The sequence below is a fragment of the Fundulus heteroclitus genome, chromosome 2, assembly GCF_011125445.2.
Source record: "Fundulus heteroclitus isolate FHET01 chromosome 2, MU-UCD_Fhet_4.1, whole genome shotgun sequence".
Classification (NCBI taxonomy): domain Eukaryota; kingdom Metazoa; phylum Chordata; class Actinopteri; order Cyprinodontiformes; family Fundulidae; genus Fundulus; species Fundulus heteroclitus.
Window position 1 is genome coordinate 20,287,956 of NC_046362.1, and position 24,881 is coordinate 20,312,836.

Consider the following 24,881-nt stretch of genomic DNA (forward strand, 5'->3'; position numbering starts at 1 on the left):
GCGGTTATCAGTTTCTAGTCTTTTTGCATTTTGCATGCGTTATAATTTGATGGTGGAAGCTGAATATGATGATGCTCCTTTGTAGGACTCAGTGCAGCCATAATGACATAGACACACAAACTGTAAACAGATCATTTTATATTTTTTTTAATATAAAGTCTGAAAGTTGGGAAATAAATGTCACACAAAACAATATGTAAGGAAAAGTTTATTTTTCTATTACACGGGTCCCATATATCCACAGTGTAGACAAACCTGATTAACACCATCACGACCAAAGTGCTTTTTAAGTCTATGTTTACTAGAGCAGAATTTCAGGTTTCACAGAAATACTTGGAAGCTTTTCTACTGGCTTGGTTTCATTCCTCGTGTTTTAAGATTTTGAAGCTATAAGAAGCCAGGCTGGTTAGTCAGTGCAGACTGACCGGTCCCCTAAATTCAGTCATGTTCAGTAGGTAAAGACTAAAGTTCACATTTCTACAGCGCAGGCAGATCAGCAGTCCAGAGCTGGAAAGCTTTGCTGCTGGATGTTAAGCATCGTGATGGAACCGAGAGGCACATCGAGTGCATCTCCCTGCCAGTGGTGCTGGAAATAATCGCACGAGAAAAGTAATCGCTGAAACAACCTAGAGTTAGTCCTCGATGGAGCGGATGTATTTCTCATATGCCGCCTCGTCCATCAGAGCGTCGACCTCAGCAGGGTTTGCAATTGTCATCTTCATCAGCCAACCTAAAGAAAATCGGAGTAAGATGTGATTCCAGACGTAACGATATATACTGTATTTTTCCGATTATAAGGCGCACTGTGAATTAACACGCCTACTGTATTTTTCAGACTTTAAGGCACACTTAAAATCCTTTATTTTTCTCAAAAATTGATACTGTGCCTTATAATCCAGTGTTCCATGTATGTATGTGTGTGTATATATATATATATATATATATATATATATATATATATATAAAATTACCGTTGTGCTTACTGACCAATTTTATGTGGTACAATGTGCTCAAAAATCTGTGTAAATATGACTTCGGTAAGCAACGAAGCCGCTCTGCTCAATGGATATTTGGAGCATTACGGTACACTGTGTCACTACCTGATCAGACCCCTGAGCTGTCTACAAGACTGCCTGACTGTAATGTCGAAACTAGGATACAGGTACGGTGTGTCACACTAAAACTTCTCAGCAGTAGGAAGTCTTTACGTCGAATGGTTTTTGATGCTTCATACACTGAGCTGCTCCAAACAGGCGGCCGCAAGGACACGCAGCATCACAGTCCCTCTGTGTTCTCACTGGGAGCCTGCTGGAAAAGAGACAGCTCTAGGTGCTCAGCTAGCTACTCACAGATTTTACGATCCGTTCCGCCGTTTCGTCCCAATGGCAGAAAGTGTGGGAACTGTAGGAATTTGCCCCAAGAAATGTAGGCAATGGTACGCTCGACTATGAAGGGTAAAACGTCCGCGGAGTCCTCCATGCTCACAGTCCCACATGTGGGAGCCTTTAGGCAGCCTGTGCCCGCGGAGTGATATTACATACTTATTTAATGCGGTTTAAATTTGGACAAAGACGTACAAAAGCACGTTAATTCACTGCGCGCCTTATGGTCCGAAAAATACGGTATGTTCACACATAGGACGCATTCAATATTCTTCCCAAATTTTGTAATATCACTGCGTCCCTCCGCGTACACACATCCTACCTGAGAGGGAGAGCTATCCGTCTCTGTCGGGGGGACAGAGTAGTTGGACTACACTGCCCTGTTTCTAAAATTAGGCCAAAATAAACTTCTTATATTGAATTAACTTACTGGGTGTATTGTTGTTAGCTCGTACTCCGGGCCCGGGCTGCCTTACATGAATGCCCTTCTAGTTTAAACATTACAGTCAGGCAGTCTTGTAGACATATTTTAACTGATTTTTGAGCGCGTTGTACCACATAAAATCAGTCAGTAAGCAGTACAGTAATTTTATATAAGTCACACCATCTATTTTTAAGAAATGTAAGGATTTTAAGTGTGCCTTAAAGTCTAAATAATACGGTATAAACAAAACAACTGCGTCTCTGAAAGGAGAGAGAACATGTTTGCTATTCAGTTAATCTCCCTCTCTTAACAATACCTGAAGGAAACAACTAGACCGTAGGGCTCTAACAGATAGTGAGCGTACTCACCATCCTTGTAGCAGGATTTGTTTACCAAACCAGGGTTGTCTGCCAGTAGTGTATTGACCTCCACAACTTCTCCAGTCAGAGGCGAATAAAGTTCACTCGCTGCCTTGACGCTTTCGAGAGCTCCAAACTCATCTGTGAGAAACAACACACGTACATTGATGGTTTGGTCTACTTAGAAATATTATCTGCACATAATAGTTATTTTGCCTTCAAATCCCTGTCATTGCACATTGAGATCTATGTATAATATATATATGCCCAAGTAGTGGAAAGACGGTAAACTAAAATATGACAAACATGCATCTGCCATGCAGACAGTGAGGATGGTTCTGCTGCAGCTCCGTGACCCGTGAAAACTGGTCCACGCCGTCAGACTGTCTGACCTCGAAGCCTAATCGGAACTATATCAGCTCTCATTGAAATGTTTTCATTTGAACCTAAACTCCTTGGATTGATGACCGTATCGTATAAGTTTCCAGTATCGAGGGTGGAAATGCCAGCAAATAAATTATTTGTCAAAAATTAAATTCATATGCTACCGCTCAAATAAAAACAGTTAAAACTACAAATAAACAAATAAAAATAAATCTGCTTAGAGTTAAGAATCAAGATTTTTTTTTTCTTTTTTTACATTTTGATTCACATAAATAATTTAAATAAAACACACACGCTTCTATTCAATCAGTTAGAAGCCTCCCTGTTTAAGCTGCTCACTGTTTACAAATCATGGACCACCAAACCCACGTAGGAAGCTTCTCATACCCTGCTGGGCGAGCTGCGTCCCCACCTCTGGCAGTCCGCAGTAAACTACATCTCCCAAAGCCTCCTGCAAAACCATCGAAAACAAGGTCAAAGGTCAACTCCGCAAGGATCGACGTCCAGTGCATGAGGGTCCACAGCTCGGACACTTACTTGTGCAAAGTTGCTGATGCCCACCGTGCCTGTCCCGTTATCGTCTACTCGAACCCATTCGTGCTTGTCTGTGAACTTAAGTGCTGCAAGATAAAACAACAGCCTCTGTAGTCCTTGGTTGGATGTGACGGCCGCTGACATTCTACCAATGCCCTTTCCACCTCCTGCTGCTGTGAAAACTGTGTGAGCTAACCATGCTACTCTGAACACACCCGGGGGCCAAATTACCTGCGGATAATCGGCTTGAAGAAGCGATCGTTCTCCCATTATAAGGCTTGGGTGACAGTCTCAGTGGAGCGAGCAGCAGCGCGGAGCGGGTGAGTAAAGGCCAAGCTGTGGAAAAGTTGGAGGAAAATGAACGGAGCAAGCCACTGGCGGCCATCTCTGCCGCTAACTGATGATGAGCGAGAGGCTCTGCTTGTTCTACGGTGGCTTTAGAGACGACGGCGGCGCTTTGCTGCCATCTGCTGGCCGTTGATGAGACTACAGCGCGATGAGACGACATGTTTTATTTAGGTGCTTTGGCTGCTATTTTTTTCGTGTGACATTTTTCTAGAGTAGACCTAAAGATTATTTGGACAATCTAAAACACACAAAAAGAAAGCAAAAACAAAAAAAAAAAACTTATTTTTTGTTTAGATTGTTATTGCATTAAACGCTGAAATATGACAACATTTCCATGGGAGCATTTTGAACTTTTGTTTACCTTGAACAATTTCAGAATTTTCATTTAAATTTTATTTATGGAGCACCAATTCACACCACATGTCATCTCAAGGCACTTTACACAGTCAAATTCAATTTAATCATCCAGACCGATTAGTTAAAAAGTTTCCTATCTAAAGAAACCTAGCAGATTGCATTGTTTACAAGCAGCATTCACTCGTCATGAAAGAGCGTAGAGTGGACAGTTGTCTGCATTCTTGATGGCTTTGCAGTAATCCCTCATACTGAGCATGAATGAAGCGACAGTGGAGAGGAAAACTCCCCTTTAACAGGGAAGACAACCCCCAGCAGAGCCAGGCTCAGTTTTCCTTTCTGTTCTGCTTTATTGCAATTCGGATTTGAGATGTTAGTTTTATTTATTTTTTTTATCTGTTTTGTTTCATCATTGTTATAATTATCTATTTGATTAATTACTCTTGTTTTAAAGTAAATTTAAACTGTTTCAAAATCACTGGTGTAATTCATATTTAATGTTGTTATTTAAAAAAATCTATGGTGTTTTACTGTGTACACAATTGATAAATTCAAGTCTGAAAAATAGCTGCAATGTGTAAAACAAACGGACAGCTGTGTGTAAAATCAAATGCAAAGCCAGTCCCCCAAGTTTTTCGAGCTGTTGACCTGATAGAGATACTGATTTAGAACTTGTTCCTTGCAAGCTTGCAAGGGATTGGGGCTTATCTCAAACAGTCAGAAGTGAGAGGTGGGACTGTCAGCTCAGAGAAAGGTCTTTGGATCTAACCTTGGCTTTGCTGGCCTTTCTGTGTTGGGTTTGGAGGTCCTCTCACTATCCACATGGTTTTACCTCCACCTTACACAAACGTGCATTTTGGCTACAATGATTTGCCATCCATTGAGCACAGTTGAGTGTTTTTGCTTGAAACTGTACATACACCTGACCTAGAGCTTAAAATAACGATTCAGCTGAAAATGCAGTTGTTTCAGAATTAAAAATCACTTTCATTTGTCAAGTTTGTGGGTACAAACAGGGACTTTTACTTAGAAAATGTGCATCATAACCCCCCCCCCCCAAAAAAAGCAAAACAAAAAAAACAGGCAAACAAGCAGAACAGCAAACTACAATCTATACAAAGTACCAAAAAACATTTTATAATAAGGGGTCAGAACAGGGCAGTAGAGGGTACATACAAGGGGTAAAAACCTGCCGAGTTAAAGAAAATATACTGACTGTAAGGTGTTCTTCAGAGACACCGCCTGGGGATAGAAGCTGGCTCAGTGTCGGCTTGGTTTAGCTATTAGCGCACTGTAGCACCGACCTTAGGGTAAAAGTCTGAATAACCTGTGACCAGGAGGAGTTGTGTCAACAGCTATGTTAGCTGCCATTTTCCTGGCCCTGGATCTGCACAGGTTGTGGATGGATGGAAGATCAGCCATGGTGATCCTCTCTGCAGCTCTAATTGTTCATTGAAGTCTGGACCAGTTAGTTTAGCAGATGAACTGAATCACACAGAGATACATGAGCACAAGACAGACTGGAAGATGGCAGTGTAGAATGTGATCAGTAGCTCCTGTGGAAGGTTGTAACTCTTATGTTGCCACAGGAAAGCACAGTGTCTGCTGGGACTTCTTTCGGATGACGTCAATGGGTGAGGACCATCTCAGGTCCTGAAAGAGGGTGGTTCTGGAACCAGAAGTGAGTAATAGTTGAAGACACAGTGTTGTTGAGGATAGCGAGCGTTGGGGAAGTCCACCGTCATCTTCAGTCTTTAGCAGGTTTAGCTCTAGGTGGTTCTGAGTGCACCAGCCGATCCACCGACTCGTCACCGTCCTGGATACCAGTGGTATCGTCTGCAAACATCAAGAATTTCACAAACGGGGTCTCCTGTGTTGATTCTTCCTGAGTGGGAGAAGATGCTCCCCAGCCTCACCTGCTGGTGACGGTTCGGTCCGGAAGCTGGTCCTCCACTGACAGGCGGGGGGCGGCACTGTGAGCTGAGTGAGCTTCTGGCAGAGGATGTCAGGGATGATGGTGTTAAAGCCGAGCTGAAATGTACAAACAGGATCCTGGCGTATGCCCCTGGATGGTCGAGGTGAAGTGTTGGCCCTAGTTGACAGCATCCTCTGCCGACCTGTTTTCCCCGGTAAGCAAACTGCAGGGGGTCCAGCAGGGGGGGCTGTGATGTCTTTCAGATGCTTCAGCACCAGTCTCTCAAAGGATTTTATGACCACGGACCTCGGGTCAGTAGGCTTGTAGTCATTTAATCCAGCTTTGGTCCGTTTCATGGGGACAGGGATGATGGTGGAGCGTTTCACACAGGTGGGAACATCACTCAGTTCTAGGGGATCTACATGATTTTAATCTATTCAAAGATCTAAATCTGATTTCTACTTTGGTTCAAATGCCCAGCAATCCACTGATGAACAAAGGGCTCTTATTTGGAGCAATTAAGTTTAATGTCATTCAACTTCATCTCGATGGTATTAAATTGGCGTCTGGTAATAAAGTAAAAAAAAAAAGTTACCCTCAGTCTTCTGTAACCCCCAGTAGGTTGTGGCAGATTCTTCACACTGAGCCCGGTTCTGCAGGAGGTTTTTTTCCTTAAAGGGGAGTTCTCCTCTTCGCTGTTACATGCGTGCTTGATATGAGGGATTGCTGCAAAGTAAACGATGCAAGCGACCGTCCACTGTTTCTACATGCTCATCCAGGAAGAGTGAATGCTGCAAGTGAATGACCCCATACAATCTTCTGGGTTTCCTTAGATTGAAGAGTTTTTAACCAATCGGTCTGCACCATTTGATAAAGTGCCTTGAGATGACATAATTACTGCTATAAATAAAACTGAATTGAATTAGATCTGCAAACAAGCAAAACAGCAAGCAAAATAAATTACACCCTGTGCCTCTAGCTGTTTATTTTTTACATTGTGACAAAAAAACATAACGAGTGCTCTAATGGTCAAACCTAGATCATTCACTTCCGGGACTTTCACTGAAAAAAAGAAAAAAAAGCCAAATAAAATGTAAATTATTTATTAAGGAACACATTTTTTCCATACAAAACAATAGAATATATAAAGAAAAGAAATCACTCTCATGCCTGGGAGTTCTACTATTGCTTAAAATTGCATTAGCTGAGGAGATATCATGTGCAGAAATAAAAAAAAAGAACAAAAAGCATATTTCCATACAACCACACACTCCCTTTGTCTTGTTCTGGCTTTAAATGCTATGCTGTAAAACAAAGTAAAACACAGAATGACTAAAAAAAAAAAAAAAAAGTGTCCTCCCCTACACCTGGGCTAAAAGCTACCAACATAAATAACAAAAAAAAAAGCACATTTGTTTGGCTTTTATTTTACACAGCTTCAAGAGTCCATCCAGTGTCCGCTTTTTTTGACTTCGCTATGATCGTGAATATGAGAACAGAAACAACAATGACAACACAGATGACAGTAAATTGAAACGACAGCTCGCAGAGCAGCAAAAAGAGCTAAAGACAGATCGGGGTTTGGTTCATTTCCTCCACTCGAGCTCAATGGAAGCTTGCTGGCCCGCGTTGAAAAAGCGTGTAACGTGGAACATGTCCGTGTTGGGTGCCTCCTGCGAGGAGGAGGGGGGGGGGGGTGCTGTGTGCTGCTGGATAGGTGCGAGTGCTGGCGGTCCGCTTGCAGGGAGACAGAGGGCTGGGTCTTTAAGTCTCTAAAGTCTCTCTCCTCGCTGCAGGAAGGAACAGCTGGGTAAGGGAACGCCCAAGAGGTTCATCTTGAGTCCGGTCACCACCGCGTCACCACAGACAACAACTCACGCACTCCATGGCATCTCAGTCAGCCAGACCCAGACACCCCGGCTGGATTTTAGGTGGCTCGCTCCTCCCCGTCTGCTTCCTGCTTGGTCCGGCGCAGGTTGCCCTTCATCTTCACAAACTCGGGGGTGTTCTCCTGTTCCTCCTGGTTTTTCTGCTGCTCCAGTTCAAGCTGGACGGCGGAGAGAAGCGAAGGTGAATAAATGGGTCTTTAGCTCAGAAATGTACGCGTCAGCTAAGCACCGAGAATAGACAAAGCTTTACCTGCTCTAGTTTCTGTTGTCTTTTCATGAGCTCTATTTCCAAGTCGCTTCTTTTCTTGTGTGCCTCCTGCTCCTCCTTTTGGGCCTTGATGACTTGTTCCCTCTTTCTCTTCTCCAGAACCTTCTGGAGCTCTGGTTTGTTCTGAGGAGCAAGGCCCCTTTTGGACCCAGAGAGAGAGAGAGAAAGAGAAATAAAGAGCAGGAAATCAGTAAGACATGTCACCAGAACCAGGCGAAAAAAACAAATCTGTGTTACTACAAGCTCATGAGATTTCCGGAACGCATTTAGAGGACAATTTTCCAAGAGATTTATTCAGAACAGATGAACATCATGACCTCCTTCTGGTTGCTACGGTATATCCGTGTTACATCATCTGGATTACATGACAGTCATGCATCAAAAAAAGTTCCGACTTTAAACCAACTGGAGATTTTGTCCGAAAAAGAGTTTAAAACAGCAAAGTGCTGTGCCAAAGAACAAGAAAAAACGTTCACACCCCTTGAACTTTTTCCAATTTTTTTTTCACATTAACATCAATGTGTTTTATTAGGATTATATGAATGGCTTTTCAAAAAAATAAATAAATAAAAATACAGATGAAAATACGAGAAGTCTGATGTGCATGTCTATGGCCCTGAATCAAGACCTTTTGCTGCAATTACTGGTACAGAACTTTTGCCGTACCAGCTTTGCAAATCTAGAAGGTGAATCTAAATTCACATGGAACAAAATTAAACTCTCTGAGCTACACACAAAACAGCATGTGGAGAATAACTATCAAGCTGTGGGGATGCTCTTCCTAAGCAGGAATGGGGAACAGGCTTCTTAAACCCTTTTCATGTAAGAGCTTCATATTTTTCCAGAGTCATCTTTCCAGAGTTCCCAGCCCTTTAAGTCAATCTTAAATGATAACATTTTTTTAAGTTTTACCAGATTTAAGTTCTGCAATGTGTAGGTTTTATATGTGGAACCTGTGAAAAAAGAATCAAGGAAGAAGACGGGGAAGAAAAGGGAGGATACAATTAAGGAAGATTTCAACATTTAGGCAATGGCTGAACTTTTTTCTTCCATGCTCATAATTATCCTTTTTCCAGTAATTATCCAGGCCTGTGCAACACTTCCATATTTTTCCAGACTGCATAGGACCCCTAAAAAGAAACCGGTCTGACTTTCCGGAAAGATGAATGAAGCTTAATACAGGCTAATCCTGGAAGAGAACCTGCTACATGTGGCAAAAGACATGAGATTGGGGCGGGGGCTGGCCTTCTGGCAAGACAACTGTAAACTTACTGATTTACTGAAATTTACTGAAGTCCTGACCTAAATCCAATAGGGACTCTGTGGAAAGACAAAGAATTGCTTCTCACAGAGCTTGAGCTACATATCTGTGTGTGTGTGTGTGTGTGTGTGTGGGGGGGGGGGCATGTTTGTGCACATCCTGACATAACGCGTCCAAGTTTTAAGGTTGCAACCTAACAAAAACACTCAAAGGTTCCAGGGGTGTGAATACTTTTGCGAGGCACTGTAGTTGGCTGCTTGCATATCTAAACTATCCTAAAATAGATTCCTGGCATATAAGCCAGAGGGAAAGCAGAGGGAACAGTGCATGACTGAGAAAGAACATAGAGTCACCCTCATCAAACGTGAGACTGTTTAGTTACATAATCTACCAAACTCCTCCAAATTAAGAGAAAAGGCGGGGGCGGGCTGAGACTGTTAAACAGAACATCACGCCAACAAGAAACTGACTGTAAAAGAGGAAAAAAAAAAAAAATCCATCACACGACCCAAGTAGCAACGTTGCTCATTATTCTAAGAGAGGCTGCGCTTGATAAAAAGCCATCCATCATTTCGATTTAAAAAGTCCTCCGATTAGAAATGATCAAAATTTCTCAGAACGGCTTGCTTTTGGAGCACAATGAGCCGAATCTGGACGCCGTTTCTACCTGCCCACGGTGCAGCGCCAGCATCGTCTTAATTAAACGCATGATTAAATCCCGTCGCTTACGTAACCGAGTTCAGACTGTTCCAAGATGCAGCGGGAGTTCATTTACCACGAGACGTCGCTTCCTGTAAAGTCACTGCTGCAGTCAAACTACCGTTTTCCTTTTCGTGTCTTATGAAAGCACTCAGCAACGCTGAGAGGAAGCGACTGGGTAATCTGCATCTTCTCACGAAAAGGAACGCGGCCGTCTTTCTGAAATTCTTCCACATCACTCTGGTGTTCTGCTTGTGCGTGGGAAGGGTCACTGTCGCCAAGGTAGCAGAGGCAGAGAAAGGCCCTCAGCTGGAGACGGTTTTGTAATCTTGATTACATAACATTTTTTTTTATCCATCTATCCATCCATCCACCCCTCCCTCCCTGCCAGCCCGCCTGCCCGCCTCTCCTCCGCACCATCATCGCTATGACTAATCCACTGAGCAAGCAACATTTTTTTTTTTTTTTTTTATATCAGTATGTGATAAAAAGCCTGATAAAACCAATTTCGTCTCGTCAGAAATCCCACTTCAGCCTGTCTGGACCCCTCGATAAAACACTTCTAAATGGAGCATTTAGAAACGCAACTTTTTCCTTTTTTCATTTTATTTTTTTTTTATGAAATCTCCTGTTGGTTTTACGAAGGGATCCAAGTCTTTGACCCGTTTAAAGACGGGGCAGGGATGCTGTCTCGGAACAGCTGTCAGCATCGGGAGTATTTGCACTGCTATTTATAGCTCAGGCACAAAGTGGCCACTGCTGCACGGTGAGAGAAAACAAACATTCAGGGCTGAAAGGACGATCGCAGGCGTTGGAACATGTGCATTCACACCGCCTCACATAATCAGGTGCATTTGCATTTGTAAGGATTTTTTTACATAAACGTTTTTTTTTTTGTTTGGCAGACTCCTTTACTTTTTTTTTTTATTATTTTTTTAATGTGATGCGTCTGATGAAAGTTTTCTACATTAACATAAGTGATGATGCTGCTGGAGGTTAAATCCATGAGGTTAAATGACACGCAGCAGAAGCGTCGGTACAGTCTGTACGGACGACTGGATCCGCTCGTCCTCTATTAGTAAGGATGAAACCAAATTAGTGTGGATCTGGACACAGACCCATGTTTTTTTTTCCTTCATCTAACCAGTTTATTTAACGCCTATAATTATACTCTGGCAATGATCATTTAAAGAGTTTTAATGCTCCATGAATGTATAAACCTTTGTTGATTTGTGTTATTTGGGTCCTAGTTTGATTAAAAATAATAATAATTGCCAACTACAAAACAGATCAAAGAAAATTTGAAGCAATGATGAGGACGGACTGAGCACATTTTATTCATCCCCTGACCTCTTCTGGTTCATAATAAGCTCTCTGTGGAGGTCCTGGTGGTTCCGGGAGCCCTTGACTGGATTGATCAGCTTTTTGGGTTGGATGAGCTCATCACAGTCTCCCTCCAGGTAGTCCGGTTCTGCCATGACTCTCCTCCCAGGATCACACGGAGCTGCAGAAACAGGGGAAAAATGAGAAAAATGTCAAGTCCTGCTGAGAAATGGATTTGGATGCTGACATATAATAAAGGAGGCCAATATTTGCCTATCTGGGACATATGGGCTTAGTTCAGTTAGAATCCTACTAATACTTAACAATACTAAAAAAAAAATAAAATAAAAAAAACCCTATAATAATAATAATAATAAGCACTCAAATTCCTGCATCTTTGTCTGACTATCTGCAACAGCACTATGGTTTTAAAGTCCATTGGTATATGTTCAAAAATCTTAAATATGTTGTTTTTAGGTAGTCTGGCAAAAAAAGTACAGATATTTTAAAGTTGTGCCTTCATCTTTGGTCTTATTCTTTATTGTTTTTGTATTTAATGCAAAACACTGACTTATACAAAAGAAATCAATAACCCTGCTCTTAACAACAGTAGCCAGCATCCCTCAAACTAACTCTGACATAAGTTTCTGAATCGACATCGGGGAACTCTGCGCTCACATTACATAATTGTTCCAGACTGAGTGAAGTGGAACATGTTGTTTTTCTGCCATGTGGTAAAAGAAACCTCTGGAAAACAACTGATTAACCCAGACAGCATCAGATATTAATACATTTTGATGCAGGCTTTAAAAACATAAAATAAAAGATGTTGCTGATGTACTTTTGGCTCAGAGGCTAATAACATTACAAAATAAAGGCAATTCATTCCCCATAAACACATCAACGCACATATGGTTCATCTAAGGTCCATAAAGAACAGATTCCTTGTGTACGCGCATATATTTTTTTTTATTTTTTTCATGTTCAGGTGGGAGTTAGAAATGCTGTTTAACTATTACCTGCACAAAAAATACCTCTCATTCATTTATTGATCAAATATAATATAACTGGGCATGATAAAAGTCCAGGGTTAGCTGGATCGTTACCGTAGTCCGGAGTTTCTTTCAACGTCACAATAATGAACTTTTTATACAAGCTACTGTTTGCAAATTGTTGCCACGTTACATCTAAACAGATTGATCAAAGATATGAGTGCAACTGTCTATTAGCAGTTTTTCCTCATTGAAGACACGTCTTATACCATTACAAAAAGAGAGAAGGAATCCACTAACAGTGCAAAAACAAAAAGTGTACAAACTGTACAGAACTGCTTTTTGAAAGAACTCACCCTGCAGATGAGGAAAGACGGGATATCTGAACATAGTTGCCATCCTGGCTATTCTGTTTGTGAGTCTGTTTCCCAGGAAAGGGAGTTAAAGCTCGCCGTGTATGTCAGTATGTCACTGAGTCTGACGTAGAAGCGGCGCTTGGTCCTGCACAGCTGGCTCTGACTGAGCTGCTTGGAGCCCACAGCCTGTTTTATAGCTAGCTCTCTCTCTCTCTCTCACACACACACTTTCTCCCTTTCTGCTCCCTCCCTCCTTCCTTCTATCCCTCTCACTTCCAATAGAAATTTCTACCAATCAATTACAGCCAACCCTTCATCAATAAGGAAGCTATTTCCGCACTTGGCCATCGACTTATACAACAATGACTTGTTTGCCAGCACAGTACCGGGGGCGTTGCAATAAGGAAACTGCTTCTTACAAGAACAATTAAGCAGTAACAGTGCATTTGTGGATCAGGTGGATCCACGGCTTTCATTGGCAGACAAAGTCCCTCATATTTGTGTTCCCAGACTGGCCGAGGACTCCCTCAAAAAACCATCAGCAATCCTGCTGCCAGCACTTGTGATTTTGAGGCGTCATCTTGTCGTTGGGGATCCTGGATAGGTCAGAGTCTGGGACTGAAGACAAACAGCGAGCGGGCCAATCACAGCCAGTTTCACCCCGAAACGCGTTTCACTGCACGTGCTGACAACAAGCACAAATTCATAACATGGCCTAGATTTGGAAGACCAATGTAACGACAACAAGACGCCACTAGAGGTCGATGTTAGTTCACACGAACCATGTCAGACTACAGTTTCATAACAAAGAGGCTGTTACACCAGCATGTAGACAAATTGTAACATCATTACTCTGAACACAAAGTATTCAGTGGGAGGGGGTACATTATTTTTTTTTTCCCCATTTCGGTTGTGATGCCTTCACGGTTTAGATGGGAAATGTCTTAAAAGCCTCTGTCAGAAACCTCCCGATACATTTTCAGTGAACTATGGTTTTCAAACTGTTGCAAGTAGCAGCAGTGGCATTACTTATTTTCAAACTATATATCAGCTTTAATGTAGCGCTAAAAATCAAAAGAAACTGACGTTCAAGCCAACTGATGTTAACTTTTACAAATAAATAACTAGTGTGACAGAGACGTCTACAACTCATCGGTTATGTCAATTATTTGACAGAGTACAAATCATCTGCGTGCTAAAGCAGATGATGACAAACCAAGAACATATGAGAGCAACCACTTGTGATCCGTTTATCTCTGATTGAAAAATCTTAGTGACGAGTCTATACCTGTAACGCAAGTTAACAGTTTATTCCTGCATTTTGTGCTTTCAAACTCTATGGAAACATGTTCCTTAAAGTAGGCTCTTAAAAAAAACTGTATTTGGAAGCAACTTAAAGGGATGGAAAATAGTCTGAAAAGTAAATAAGCTTCTTTTTTTACTGCAGCTGTTACTATGTTTTGTAAGCACATGGATTTTGAGGTTGGGGTATTTGTGAGAAACTCTGGACTCCGCTGCTCAGAAGTCTGATTCCCCCCCACCCCAAACTACAAAAACATGGCCATAACAACTTCTCAGGAACAGCAAGGAACACAAAATTAAACCTACATCCTTCAACCAATTCATCCTTCGCTAAGGCCCGCCCCCCATGGTTACTGTTGCTATGGCTGGCAAACATTGATAGCCCCCCGGCATGCATGGATTTCACAGTGATTTCAGTGAAATCGTCTCAAATTTCTGGGGCAATGCCTTGGAAATGTCTTAGAGGACCAGACAGAAAGGACTGCAATAGGCATATATGAAAAATAGAATCACGACATCATTTGTCAGCAAATTAATGTTGATGAAGAGGACACAAAAATCGAAGCGAGGGCTCACCGTTCATTGCTGCCCAGCCACCCCACGTCTTGATAATTCACGTGCAGAACAAACATATAAAAGGAACAACAGTGTTCTTGCATCGCAGGGTAAGGCAGTATATTATTTTATTATAATCCAACTTTCTGGTTTCAGCCAGAAAGCTATTATAAACTGGATAAGACCACCCCCACCGCCTCATTCTTATTTGTTTAGATGACAACAACACCACAAATCGCTAAATTCTGTTGCGATATGGTTTAAAAAGTGTCTAAGGCGGTACTTGTAATAAAAGCTTTTGGGTACCACAGCTTTGACTCATAAAAATCATGGCTCCCCAGTTTAAAAGCATCATGTTTTGCACATTTTACATCAACATCCAAAAAGCAGACATTTAAACTCGTGGAGAGAAACCTCTTGCAATGAATTTAAAAAAAAACACGGCTGCCTCTGAGATGGCGTGGATGCGCAGCGGTCCATTAAGCTGCGTGGTACCTCCCGGGTGGATGGTGTTAATGCAGAGGGAACTTAAAGACTGGCAGTGTTGTCACTGTGTCCGTTAGCGCAACACATCTGCTCCTACTTCCTCTGTGCCCCGGGGAGAGAGAGGAAGTACCGTAGGGAGTTCAAAAGGAACCTGCGCCCTCAAATTGGAGCAAAGCTTAAAGCCACGCTTATAATTAGACGTTTAACATGTTTTACTTCGTGTCCCTTTTGGTGCTCTCTAACAGCTAGAAACGGCAACGTCCATGCAGATCATGTCTTAATGACAGCTTAAGCCCCCGCATGGAAATTCAAACCGTGCATCAAAAGAAATATATATATGTAGGACGTCAATAACGGTGCAGGAGTTGTGGGCCAAAGATTTGTTCAGTTTCAGGAATCCTGTTACAACAGATTGTTTATTAGTTTTGGAGACACGCCCTACACTACAGAGACAACGGACAAACACAGATAACGAGCCTTTTAAGAAAACATCCTGCAAGATGTCCACGAAGAAGCCTCTGGCGTTCAGATTATTCGCAGTGCTCGAGTGCTCAGGGATAAAACGAGGTCCTTTTTGCGTTAAAAACAACAAAAAAGTGGGTCAGCGCCGAGCCAGGAAAGGGCCGTTTCACCCTCGGTTAATTTCCACCCCTCCCCTTCAGTCCTTCCAATGTTTGACCACGCTTAAAACTTTATAGAGTTTAATGATGGAAAACATCCTACTTTGAAGAATTCTGCAAATAGGAGTAAAAAGGAAAAACAAAAACAGTGCTGGAACTGCAGGATACTACTCCTCCGCCGGCATAAGACTGAAATAATAAAAGCGAGGCTACTTGATTATAAAAGAAGTGACTCAGTGGTCGTGTTTGCACTCGTGGTCGTGCGTGAAAGTGTACCCGATGATTGCAGGCTGCATTAGAGCTAATAGAAGGGACGGATCTTGGCGGGGGCGACGTGCCCGAGGTTGTGCCAACTGATTGCATCATTTGTGGTTAGCTCAGCTGCATGAGCCAGCAGAGGCTCGCATTGATCACACGAGCTGATTTCTGCTTTTCTCAAAGTGGCAGCGGCAATACGGCACCGTTAACGGTCTCATTTGGGTAAACGGCTCTGAAGGAGAACGCATGCTTAGCAGCTGATTCTGATGCCACGACTCAATTTATAGATGTCAAATTAAAATACATTTCCTGACAAACAACTTTATCGTGGCTAAATCGGTCGCTACAAATGGGGAACCTCAGGTGGTTATTCTACAAAAAAAAAAAAAGTTAGCCCTTGTTTAAAAAAATAAAAAAATAAAAAAAGGCTATACAAGTGAGATTAAAAAAAGAAAAAAAAAAGTTTACCCAAACTTTTTAGTGAGTGTTGAGCCTCTGCTTTTAATCTGCAAAGCAGGTCATAAAGTGTGTTAACTTTCAGCGGTGCAACGTTTGCAAGCCACATCCAAAGTCAGCTCACGGTGCCTGAATCGTCAGAATGGAGGACAGGGTACAACATTTGAACCAACATGTGTGTGGTGGGAAATCTAAGTGGTCCTGAACAATAATGCACAACACAGTTTGTTGCACAGCGCTTTTAAGACGTGCCGTATGAACTGGTTTTTCCTTGCGTGAACCTTGAGGAACACTCCCAGCTTTGAGTCCTTCGCAGACTGTCTGATCAATGCAGCTCCAACACTTCAGTGAGGACTGTAGGGAACACTTCATTTGCCTAATCTACCCCACAGATTAAACTTCAGCGCAAAAGACGAATGACTCTGAGCTGATATTAACTTTTAGCCGATAGGTTAGCCTTTAGGTTCTTTGAGTTGGACAAAAAAAAAAAAAAAGAAGCCGTTACACGCCTCAGGAAACTTTAGCAGATGTGGCAAAAGATTGATTTCGACAAAGGTTACCACAGTTTCCACTGGAAGGGGAGCACACTATAGTTGAGTAAATTGTGTTAAAGCGTGTTTCTAAACTGCTGCAAGGAAAACAACAGTGCAGAGACACAAAGGCCAAGAAACTAAGCAAACACTTGTTTAAAATCTGCTAAAGTGGCCCCACCTCACGCTGTGGTGTGGAGGCATCAATACTTTATTTCTATTTCTGTATCATTTCACTGCTGAGGCGACAAACTAAAGTGGTTTTTTATTTTTTACATGCTGCTTTGCTGTCACAATTGACCCTCTCCCTTTCTTTCTCTGTAAATCATGTTTGACTTAAAGAATTAAAATTAAACTAAATTAGCAAAGAATCTCATTTTCTGTTCGGATTTGTAAGTGAACGGGAATCTCATTGGTTCCTCATCCACAGAGAAACCAAACACCGTGCAGGTTTTACATTAACCAATGCTGCAAAAACAAGCGAGGCAGCAATAAACTGACGAGAGATTAGAATGGGAGGACTTTACTTTGATTCCTTCGATTGTCAATAATTGTTCCTTTTTCTATTTATTAGCTGCATCGAAACTGAGAACTCCCAACATTTTCGGTTTACCGATGCGTTAACCAACAACCAGCAATTTCCTAAATTTCGCTTGGATTCAAAACTACTTCCTATATCAAAGTAGCAACAGCACCACCTTTTTTTATTGTGTGCTTTGGCTTTTAGGGAAACAAAAAAAAAAAAAAAAAAAAAAAAAAAAGCAGAATCGGTCAGAACCGGAATCAGTTAGTCGCATCTCAAAGAAAACCAGAAATCGTCATTAGACTGATCGGAGCATGCCCACTGAAAGCAGAGGCTGTTGGATCCATTTTTTGCTTTGCATGTACACCGACACTAGTGCTGCATGACAATGTCATGTTTTGCAATAGCAAAACATGACATTGTCATGGTGTTGTGATGAAATCAATTAATCAACCTTTTCCTCACTGCTCTTCACCATCATCGCAGTGTTTCCAACACTCTCCTCACACTGTAGGGTCTCGGTCACAAAGTGAAGGGGGGCACTGAGACTTGACACAAGTGGCAAAATATAACATTGGAAAGCGGCGCTTTAATGCTTTGTCTTAGAAATAGTACCGCTTCCCAAACATCGCTTCCCGGTAAATGACAACTGCAATTGAATATATTGTGCAGCTCCAATCGAGATACTGATATGCTTAGTTGTAAAACTTTAAATCATTTTGGAAAGTAAACTGCTAGTTAAGCATCGTGCAAATAGTGAGCAAAGTGTATCTGCGGCAGTATTTGTAGCCTTAATATGTTTAGATTTGCACTGAGGCCTATGTCAAGCTGGTAAACAGAGTACAAAGTGCTATAATGAGACACGTGGCATCGTTTTCATTTAGGTCTTAATATGTGCATTCTGAAATTTATGAATGAAACATACAGAGGAGCACTTTTCCTGCTCTCACCGATTATCCCAGATGGGAAGGATGGCTAATGAAAATGGATTCAGATGAGAAGCTAGACCGGCCAAATAAACGCTATCAAGACGCACGGAAAGACAAACACTTTAGAAAGTCGATCATTAGGAACAAGAAGCCGGAGGAAATAAATTATTTGACAGATTTATGTTGGGATCTGTGCCAGGACACGCAGCCTGGAAAACAGGAAAAACCTCAACATTGACCTTCTGCTGGGCTTCCTAAGTCACGAATGCCCCCTCTTCCTTCTACAGCTTTCCAGAACAGAGAGGATGAAGGTAATGAGAGCAGCTCGCGCCCTCCTTCACTATCTGAGCCCACGGTTGTCCTCAAGGATACAGGGACAAACAGAAAACGCACGGGGTGGGGCCGGGTAGTCAGCTGTTCCATTGGTCGCGAACACACGGGAGACCACGCCCACGTCCTCAACCGTGAGGATTTTTAACAACCGGAGCATCCACTTACAGACGCTTTATGGAGGGAAAAATAAACAAACCGCCCGAAACACACATCTGTAACAGTGCTCCTAGTGGCAAAACAAGACAGGGGATAACATGTTTTATTCTAGCTAAACCTTCTCAACCCCTCGCTTCTAATCTCTTCCTTCTTGGCCAGATCTTTCAGTCTACCCACTCACAGATGGGAGGTCCACCCCTCGGGGTGAAAAATGCGTCATGAACCCCCCCTCCTTATTCCTTCTCTCCCTGAAGTGTCACATACAAACTGCCCTCCCTCTTTGCTGTGCGCTACAAGCTGGACTGATCTGGCCACGGCTCTCCCAGCCTCTCTGTTAACGAAGCAGCCAATGAGCCATAAATCAGACGAGGCCCTAGTTAAAATGCGCAGATAGATGGCCTTTTAATTGACAGTTCGGGAGGGACACAGGGAAGGAGCGCAATAGCGTGAGCGCGCGCACGCAAGTTAGGGCCCTTGTGAGAAGCCAGAGAGAAGGGCGAGCTCCAACAATGAGATCATTTCCAAGAAACCTCTTTGTGTACGCACATGCCCGTTTAAAAGGCTCGCCCTGGGAAAACACATACCAGAGGAGAGAAAAATAAGACGTAAATCACTGACACCTGTGTTGCTGGTAGAGATGTGAGAACTAATCTGTTAGAGATTGCTTTAAGTTTTGGGGAGGTTATTCAAAATATCCGAGTTAGCTGATAGAGATGAGCTGCAAATAAAATTTAGGGAAATCTTTTTCTAATGTATTAAAAATGCCACAGAAAATAAAACAATATTGTTTTGTAATTTGGCTGTGGAGTATAAAACTATTGAGGGTGACGGAGCGGGTTGGCGTGCTGAGGAAAATATGTCTCTTCAAAAGCGTGGTTGGGAGTTTGGGGGTTAAGATCTGTTTTACATTTCCTGCCTTAGAGCTGGGGGTATGTAGCAATGGAGCAGAAGAGCGGGGGGAATTCTGTGGGCCTCACCACGCACTGACCTCCACAGAACAGCCACCTCTGCTCCCACAATGCACCGACGTAGGGGGTGTGTGGGAAATTTACAGTCCGATGTTTTAGGGTTCACGGAGCAGCAAACGTGCGGCAACACCCACGAGGGGGAATAATTCATCGCATCATGTGACAGTTCAGTTTTCAGCGATGCAGCACGTTTCTGTCTGCAGATACATAAAATACATTAAAGGGACAACAAGGCAGCTCTATGGAGTGTTATGGATCCCGGTCACATTACGGCTGGTTAACAGCATTCAGTCAAAGCAAGGTTGTGCAACTCGTAACCTCAGACGACAAACTGTTGTTCCAGACTTCACATCCAATTCTAGTTTATGACTTTCTATTTGATCTGCTTAAATCTTCATGTCAGTGCGTTCAATTACATTAGCTTACCAGAGTTGGGGACTTAAGTTGCTTCAAGTCGTATGACTTGACTTAGACTTGCCGTCTAGAGACTCCAAACTCGTGTTTCACGCAAGTGGTGGGACTCGGGTCTCATGAAGAGATCATGGGAGTAAAGTCTGTGAGTGTGGTTAATGTGACGAATACAAATATACACCCCATTGAAGACAATTTGAGCACCTGGATCAACAGATGATCTGTGCCTAAATATAAAGACACTTCAAAATAAAAGCACTTCCTTTCTATTCATCATAAAATTTGACATTAACTACCGATAAACTATTTCTATTAGTCTTTTTTCCTTCTATTTTTTTTAGATTGTTAGGGGGGGGTAAACATTGAACCCTGCGGAGGAGTAAAGGAAGACAATACATTGCAGAGCTAAGTTGGATTACCTCGTTTAAGCAACTAAAATTAATTTTTAAATGGAGCAACAGCAACTTTTTTTCAAATGTTCTGAAAAACAAAGATAAAGTTTATGATTTAAATGAGACTCAAGAAAAATGATTTTATATATCCAGCAATTCTGTGTTTTTGATGGAATGTATATGACTGAAATAAAAATCTTTGTCAATCAAGATTTAAAGGAGCTATAAGTAAGATATTTACTGTAAAAAAATCAACCTAAATCATTCTCATTTGTCACCCAGGATGGAACTAACGTTTCCTATAAAAAAAAAAAAAAAAAAAAAAATCGGCCTGAGTTAGCTAAGGTTTCCGACGCCATTAAAAAGTTTCTGACCAACACACTATACCATTAGCCTCCAAAACCATTTATGGGTGAAAAAATATCTATATACATTTTATACAAACTGCCACAAAAACCTTTTCTAATCCGTCCAATCCTAAATGTACAACGGGTGGGGAAACACCTGTATTAGATATCAGAGATCACATTTATTGAATAGTTATCAATTGGACTGTAAGAGTAACAAACTAAAACTAAAAAAAAATGTTTACTGTAATTATCTTGTCAGTGCAAAGCCTGGACTTGATGCAAACAATTTTGCTGCAGGTCATAGGGGAGCATTAAAGCAGAAATTATATAAAATCTGCCAATATTGAAATAGGTGGAATGTCATTCAGTGAAGGCAAGGCAAGTTAGCAATTTATAAAGCACTTTTCAGTAACAAGGCAATTCAAAAAACTTCCACAAAACCTTCAAGGGACAGACTTCTCTAACTTCAAACTTTAATAACTAGTTTTTAACATTTTTGTCAATTACTGCGAAAGTTGGCTTATTTTGGTAGGCTGAGCCGCCTCTCTTGTAGTGAGCCATGGCCAGCTACAACACGAACCAAGGATATTATTAGTTTCCATTTGTTTACTGGGATGAAGTAAAATTTTCTGTTTATGAAGACTGTCATGGCCAACAAAAAGATGCGCTCGATGGCCAAGTTGCGACATTAAACGCTACTACTCTCCAATAGCTAACTAGTAGCCATGGAATAAGAACCCGTTCTTGAATATCAAGAAATGCCAGAAGATTTCATGGGAGCAGTTGGTATTAAAGCAAACCAGTAGGAACCTGAACTGGAGTTCCAAAATAAAGTGAAATATCAGACTGGGATTCTGTTTATGAGAACCGTCATGGCCGACAAGAAGTTGAGACTGTAGAATGGTAAGAACAAACTACACCCATGACATATGGTCCCTAGAACAGAGATGCTAACATAGGTTTTTAAATATGTTTGGATTGAGGTGTCGTAGTTCTTTGTTGGGTGTTTTATTCATTACGTTCATAGCACACTACATGAGAGACAGCAAACGTTCGTAAAGTAAATATGTGTAGGTAGCTGTTGTGGATGGTATTGTGTTGTGCAAAATTTGGTTCTCTTGATATAAGCTGTTGCCCTGCTCGCTGTTTCTGATTTTCATCATCTGCTATCCACCAACACTAGCCTCCAAGAACTTATAGCTCTGGGCAAAAGTGCCTGCTGCCTCGGCTTGTAGCCAGTTGACCGCATTAATGGCGGCTTGTATTCGGAGGCTTCAAAGTTGTGGTTGCTGCATAGGCAGTCGCTCAGGTTTGGATTGTAATTTTCACGTCGAAGCTTACATATCCAAGTCTTCTGAATTTGTTTTTGTATTTGGAGAAAGTAAAAAAAAAAAAGTTTACAAAAAAAGAAAATAATAGCGATGTGAAGAACTGTGTCTTTTTACATGGGAAATGGTATGACGTCACACACAATCTCTCCTGTTCTTTAGTGTCTTGTTTATAAAGCTGGGCCGGCCGCGTGTACAAGTGCGTCCATGTGAACAGCTGCCACTCAGAGCTTATCCGCTCCCTGCACATAAAATGCCACAGTCAGAGCAATGTAATGCAGGAACAAAATGGCGGAGAACATGCCCAGTGGATCAAAATGTTGTCTTGCTAACAGCATTATAAAGTTATGAGTTTCTTACCTCTTCACTACACATGTTCCTCTGAAAGGTGATGCTGTTTTTCTGTTTATTTATCCTTTGGAAATATGAGCATACGAGTCACACATGTTGTTTTGGTCAACAGCCCATCTTGTGGTGAAATTTTGCTTAATGCTCCTTTAAATATATTGTAATCAAAATCAACTTAGTGCGATTTTTTTTAATTTGCGTCTTTTATAATAAGTATGTTTAATGCGTCTGGTTTTATGCGTTGTTCGCTTCAAAACACTTAATTTCTGCTAGGTCAGTTTAAGACACATATACATCTTTATCTAAAAGGTGAACTTCACATTTATGAACACAAAGGGTTATTGAAAAACAGTGGAATATTCTGCAGGGACTTCAATGTGGCTCTTTGGTTCCCTTGTTTTATTCTTAACTGCTTCCTTTTTTGAAGGTCAATAATAGCACTGTTTTATTCTAACCAGAAAAGTCTGCATACTTGCCTTTTTTAAACACATTAGTCCACCAAAGTATTCTTGTTCTTTTGTTGCAAAAAGAAAAAAAATGCTGTTTATTTTTGTACTTGTGCTGTTCCTGACCAAGTCTTCATTTATGCAGATGATATGTTCCAAAATGCCAACAGGACACTGTTGAGAGTGTTTTGAGTTTTATAAACAATAGATGATAACTATCTAGGATTTCTATAAACAGCATACAGTTCTTTTACAAAGTGGACATAAGTAGACACATGTTATCTTTATTCTGAGAACATTGTTAAAAGAAGTCACAGAACTTTGAATACCATGAGAACTAGCGAGAGAAACACTCCACTGTTCTTCATCACAATCTGTAACATGATAATGGACCCAGATAGAAGAGCCTTTTATACTTTGGATCTCTTCAAACACTGCACGCAAATAAAATGAATGAAAACAACCTTTCACACTTGATTTGAACATATCTTACACTACTTCTCATGTTTAATCATGGATTGTCGGATTTCAACTATAAGTGAATTGACAGTATGATCTTCACTGTTTCCCCAAGGAATTTGGTCTTTGGGGTGGACAGAACATTGCTAAAGGAAAAGTCTGTCTTATGCGTTTATTTCTGTCTTTTCTTTATGTTTGTTAGCCGTCTCTCCATCTTTCTCTTATTTACCCATCTTTCTGTCTCCCTCTTTATCTTTTATTGTTAGTTTTTTCTGTCTCTCCACATTTCACGCTTAAATCTACTGTACCGCTGCGTGTCGGCACTTGGCAGGAGACTTGTCGTTGGTGGAGCAGGGCGCCCCTCCCTGGATAATGGTAGGGGAAAAGCTCATCTTCATTAAAAAAAAAAAATTAACCCATATTTGGCATTTGTCTTAAGCCCAATCCCATTTCACCTGTTTGATCTCAAGCTTACCTCTAAACCTATGTTTTATGAGTTTACGCAGCAGTAGGGCATGCCAAACCATTGCATCCGTTTAGGAAGCGGCAACACCTGATGATGCAGGAACTTCTTTGAGTATTGGTTCAATTCCATGTATCCACTCACAATCACTGCATTTTGAATTGATCAGATCAGATTCCATGACTGTCACGATTTTGTTTACCGATAAACTCAGGATGCACACACGGGACTAAAAGTTTGAGAGTCTTTATTACAAGGTTGATGGGTGGAGGTTTGATGAGGCCAGAGGAGCTGGTTGCACAGGAACGGAGAGAAGGTGATGGCAGGAGCTGGCGGACCGGAGACAGAGAGTCCACACTTGCTTGGTGTTGCTCGGCTAGTAGGCCTCGTAGCACTCAGGTTAGCAGTTCATTGTAGACACCAGGGCACAGAGCTGAGCTTCTACAGTGCGGCTAGTCAGGTTAGCAGAACTTGAGAGACACCAGGGCTCAGAGCTGAGCTTCTCCAGGGCGGCTAGTCAGGTTAGCAGAACTTGAGAGACAACAGGGCACAGAGCAGAACTTCTCCAGGGCGGCTAGTCAGGTTAGCAGAACTTGAGAGACAACAGGGCACAGAGCAGAACTTCTCCAGGAACAAACAGTGAACAAACAGTCCTTAGAGTGACTGACTGGACTAACCTTAACAGGAGAAAAAACAAAGCTTCCAAGGCAAAACGGGGACTGGCATGGAGAGGTGTGGAATGATGATGACGGCCCAGTGCTGAACTAAAGACAGAGGGAGGTTTAAATAGAGAACTGACAGGTGACACCAGGGTCTGACTAATTAACCAGCAAATGATCTCAGGTGTGACTGACTGCTGAGGAGGTGAGGTGAAAATTGACAGAAAATAACTGATGACTGAAAACTAACAATAAATAAAGTCAAACCTAACCCAAAAGAGATGAAAAAATGAAAATAACAGAAAAACAAAGCCAAACCAAAACTCAACCATGACATTACCCCCCCCCTCAAGGCCGGACTCCGGACGGCCTAAAATCAAACAAAACAAACTACAAAGTGACCGAACCAGGGTGGGTGGAG

General features: G+C 41.7%; 2 protein-coding genes across 3 annotated transcripts in view; both read right to left on the bottom strand.

The window, feature by feature from the left end:
• Window positions 1-190: 190 nt before the first annotated feature.
• On the bottom strand, window positions 191-3,499 carry LOC105939809 (glycine cleavage system H protein, mitochondrial). Its single transcript, XM_012882114.3, has 5 exons — window positions 3,315-3,499; window positions 3,087-3,169; window positions 2,937-3,000; window positions 2,175-2,306; window positions 191-730 (listed from the first exon to the last, which is right to left on the bottom strand). Exons 1-5 carry the CDS (start codon window positions 3,466-3,468, stop codon window positions 633-635), a joined length of 531 nt encoding a protein of 176 aa, XP_012737568.3. The 5' UTR covers window positions 3,469-3,499; the 3' UTR covers window positions 191-632.
• Window positions 3,500-6,787: 3,288 nt separating this feature from the next.
• fam107b (family with sequence similarity 107 member B) overlaps window positions 6,788-24,881 on the bottom strand; it is a 30,266-nt gene continuing 12,172 nt past the window's right edge. Inside the window, exons 1-4 of one of the 2 annotated variants that reach the window (XM_021308422.2) lie at window positions 12,489-12,650; window positions 11,168-11,321; window positions 7,840-7,996; window positions 6,788-7,747 (exon numbers count right to left, since the gene is read on the bottom strand). In XM_021308422.2, the coding sequence (XP_021164097.1) occupies window positions 7,628-7,747; window positions 7,840-7,996; window positions 11,168-11,321; window positions 12,489-12,531 (474 nt within the window). In that variant the 5' untranslated portion in view covers window positions 12,532-12,650 and the 3' untranslated portion in view covers window positions 6,788-7,627. Of the gene's footprint in view, window positions 7,748-7,839; window positions 7,997-11,167; window positions 11,322-12,488; window positions 12,651-24,881 lie in introns of those variants that run through there. The other variant, XM_012882116.3, reaches the window with a different exon arrangement.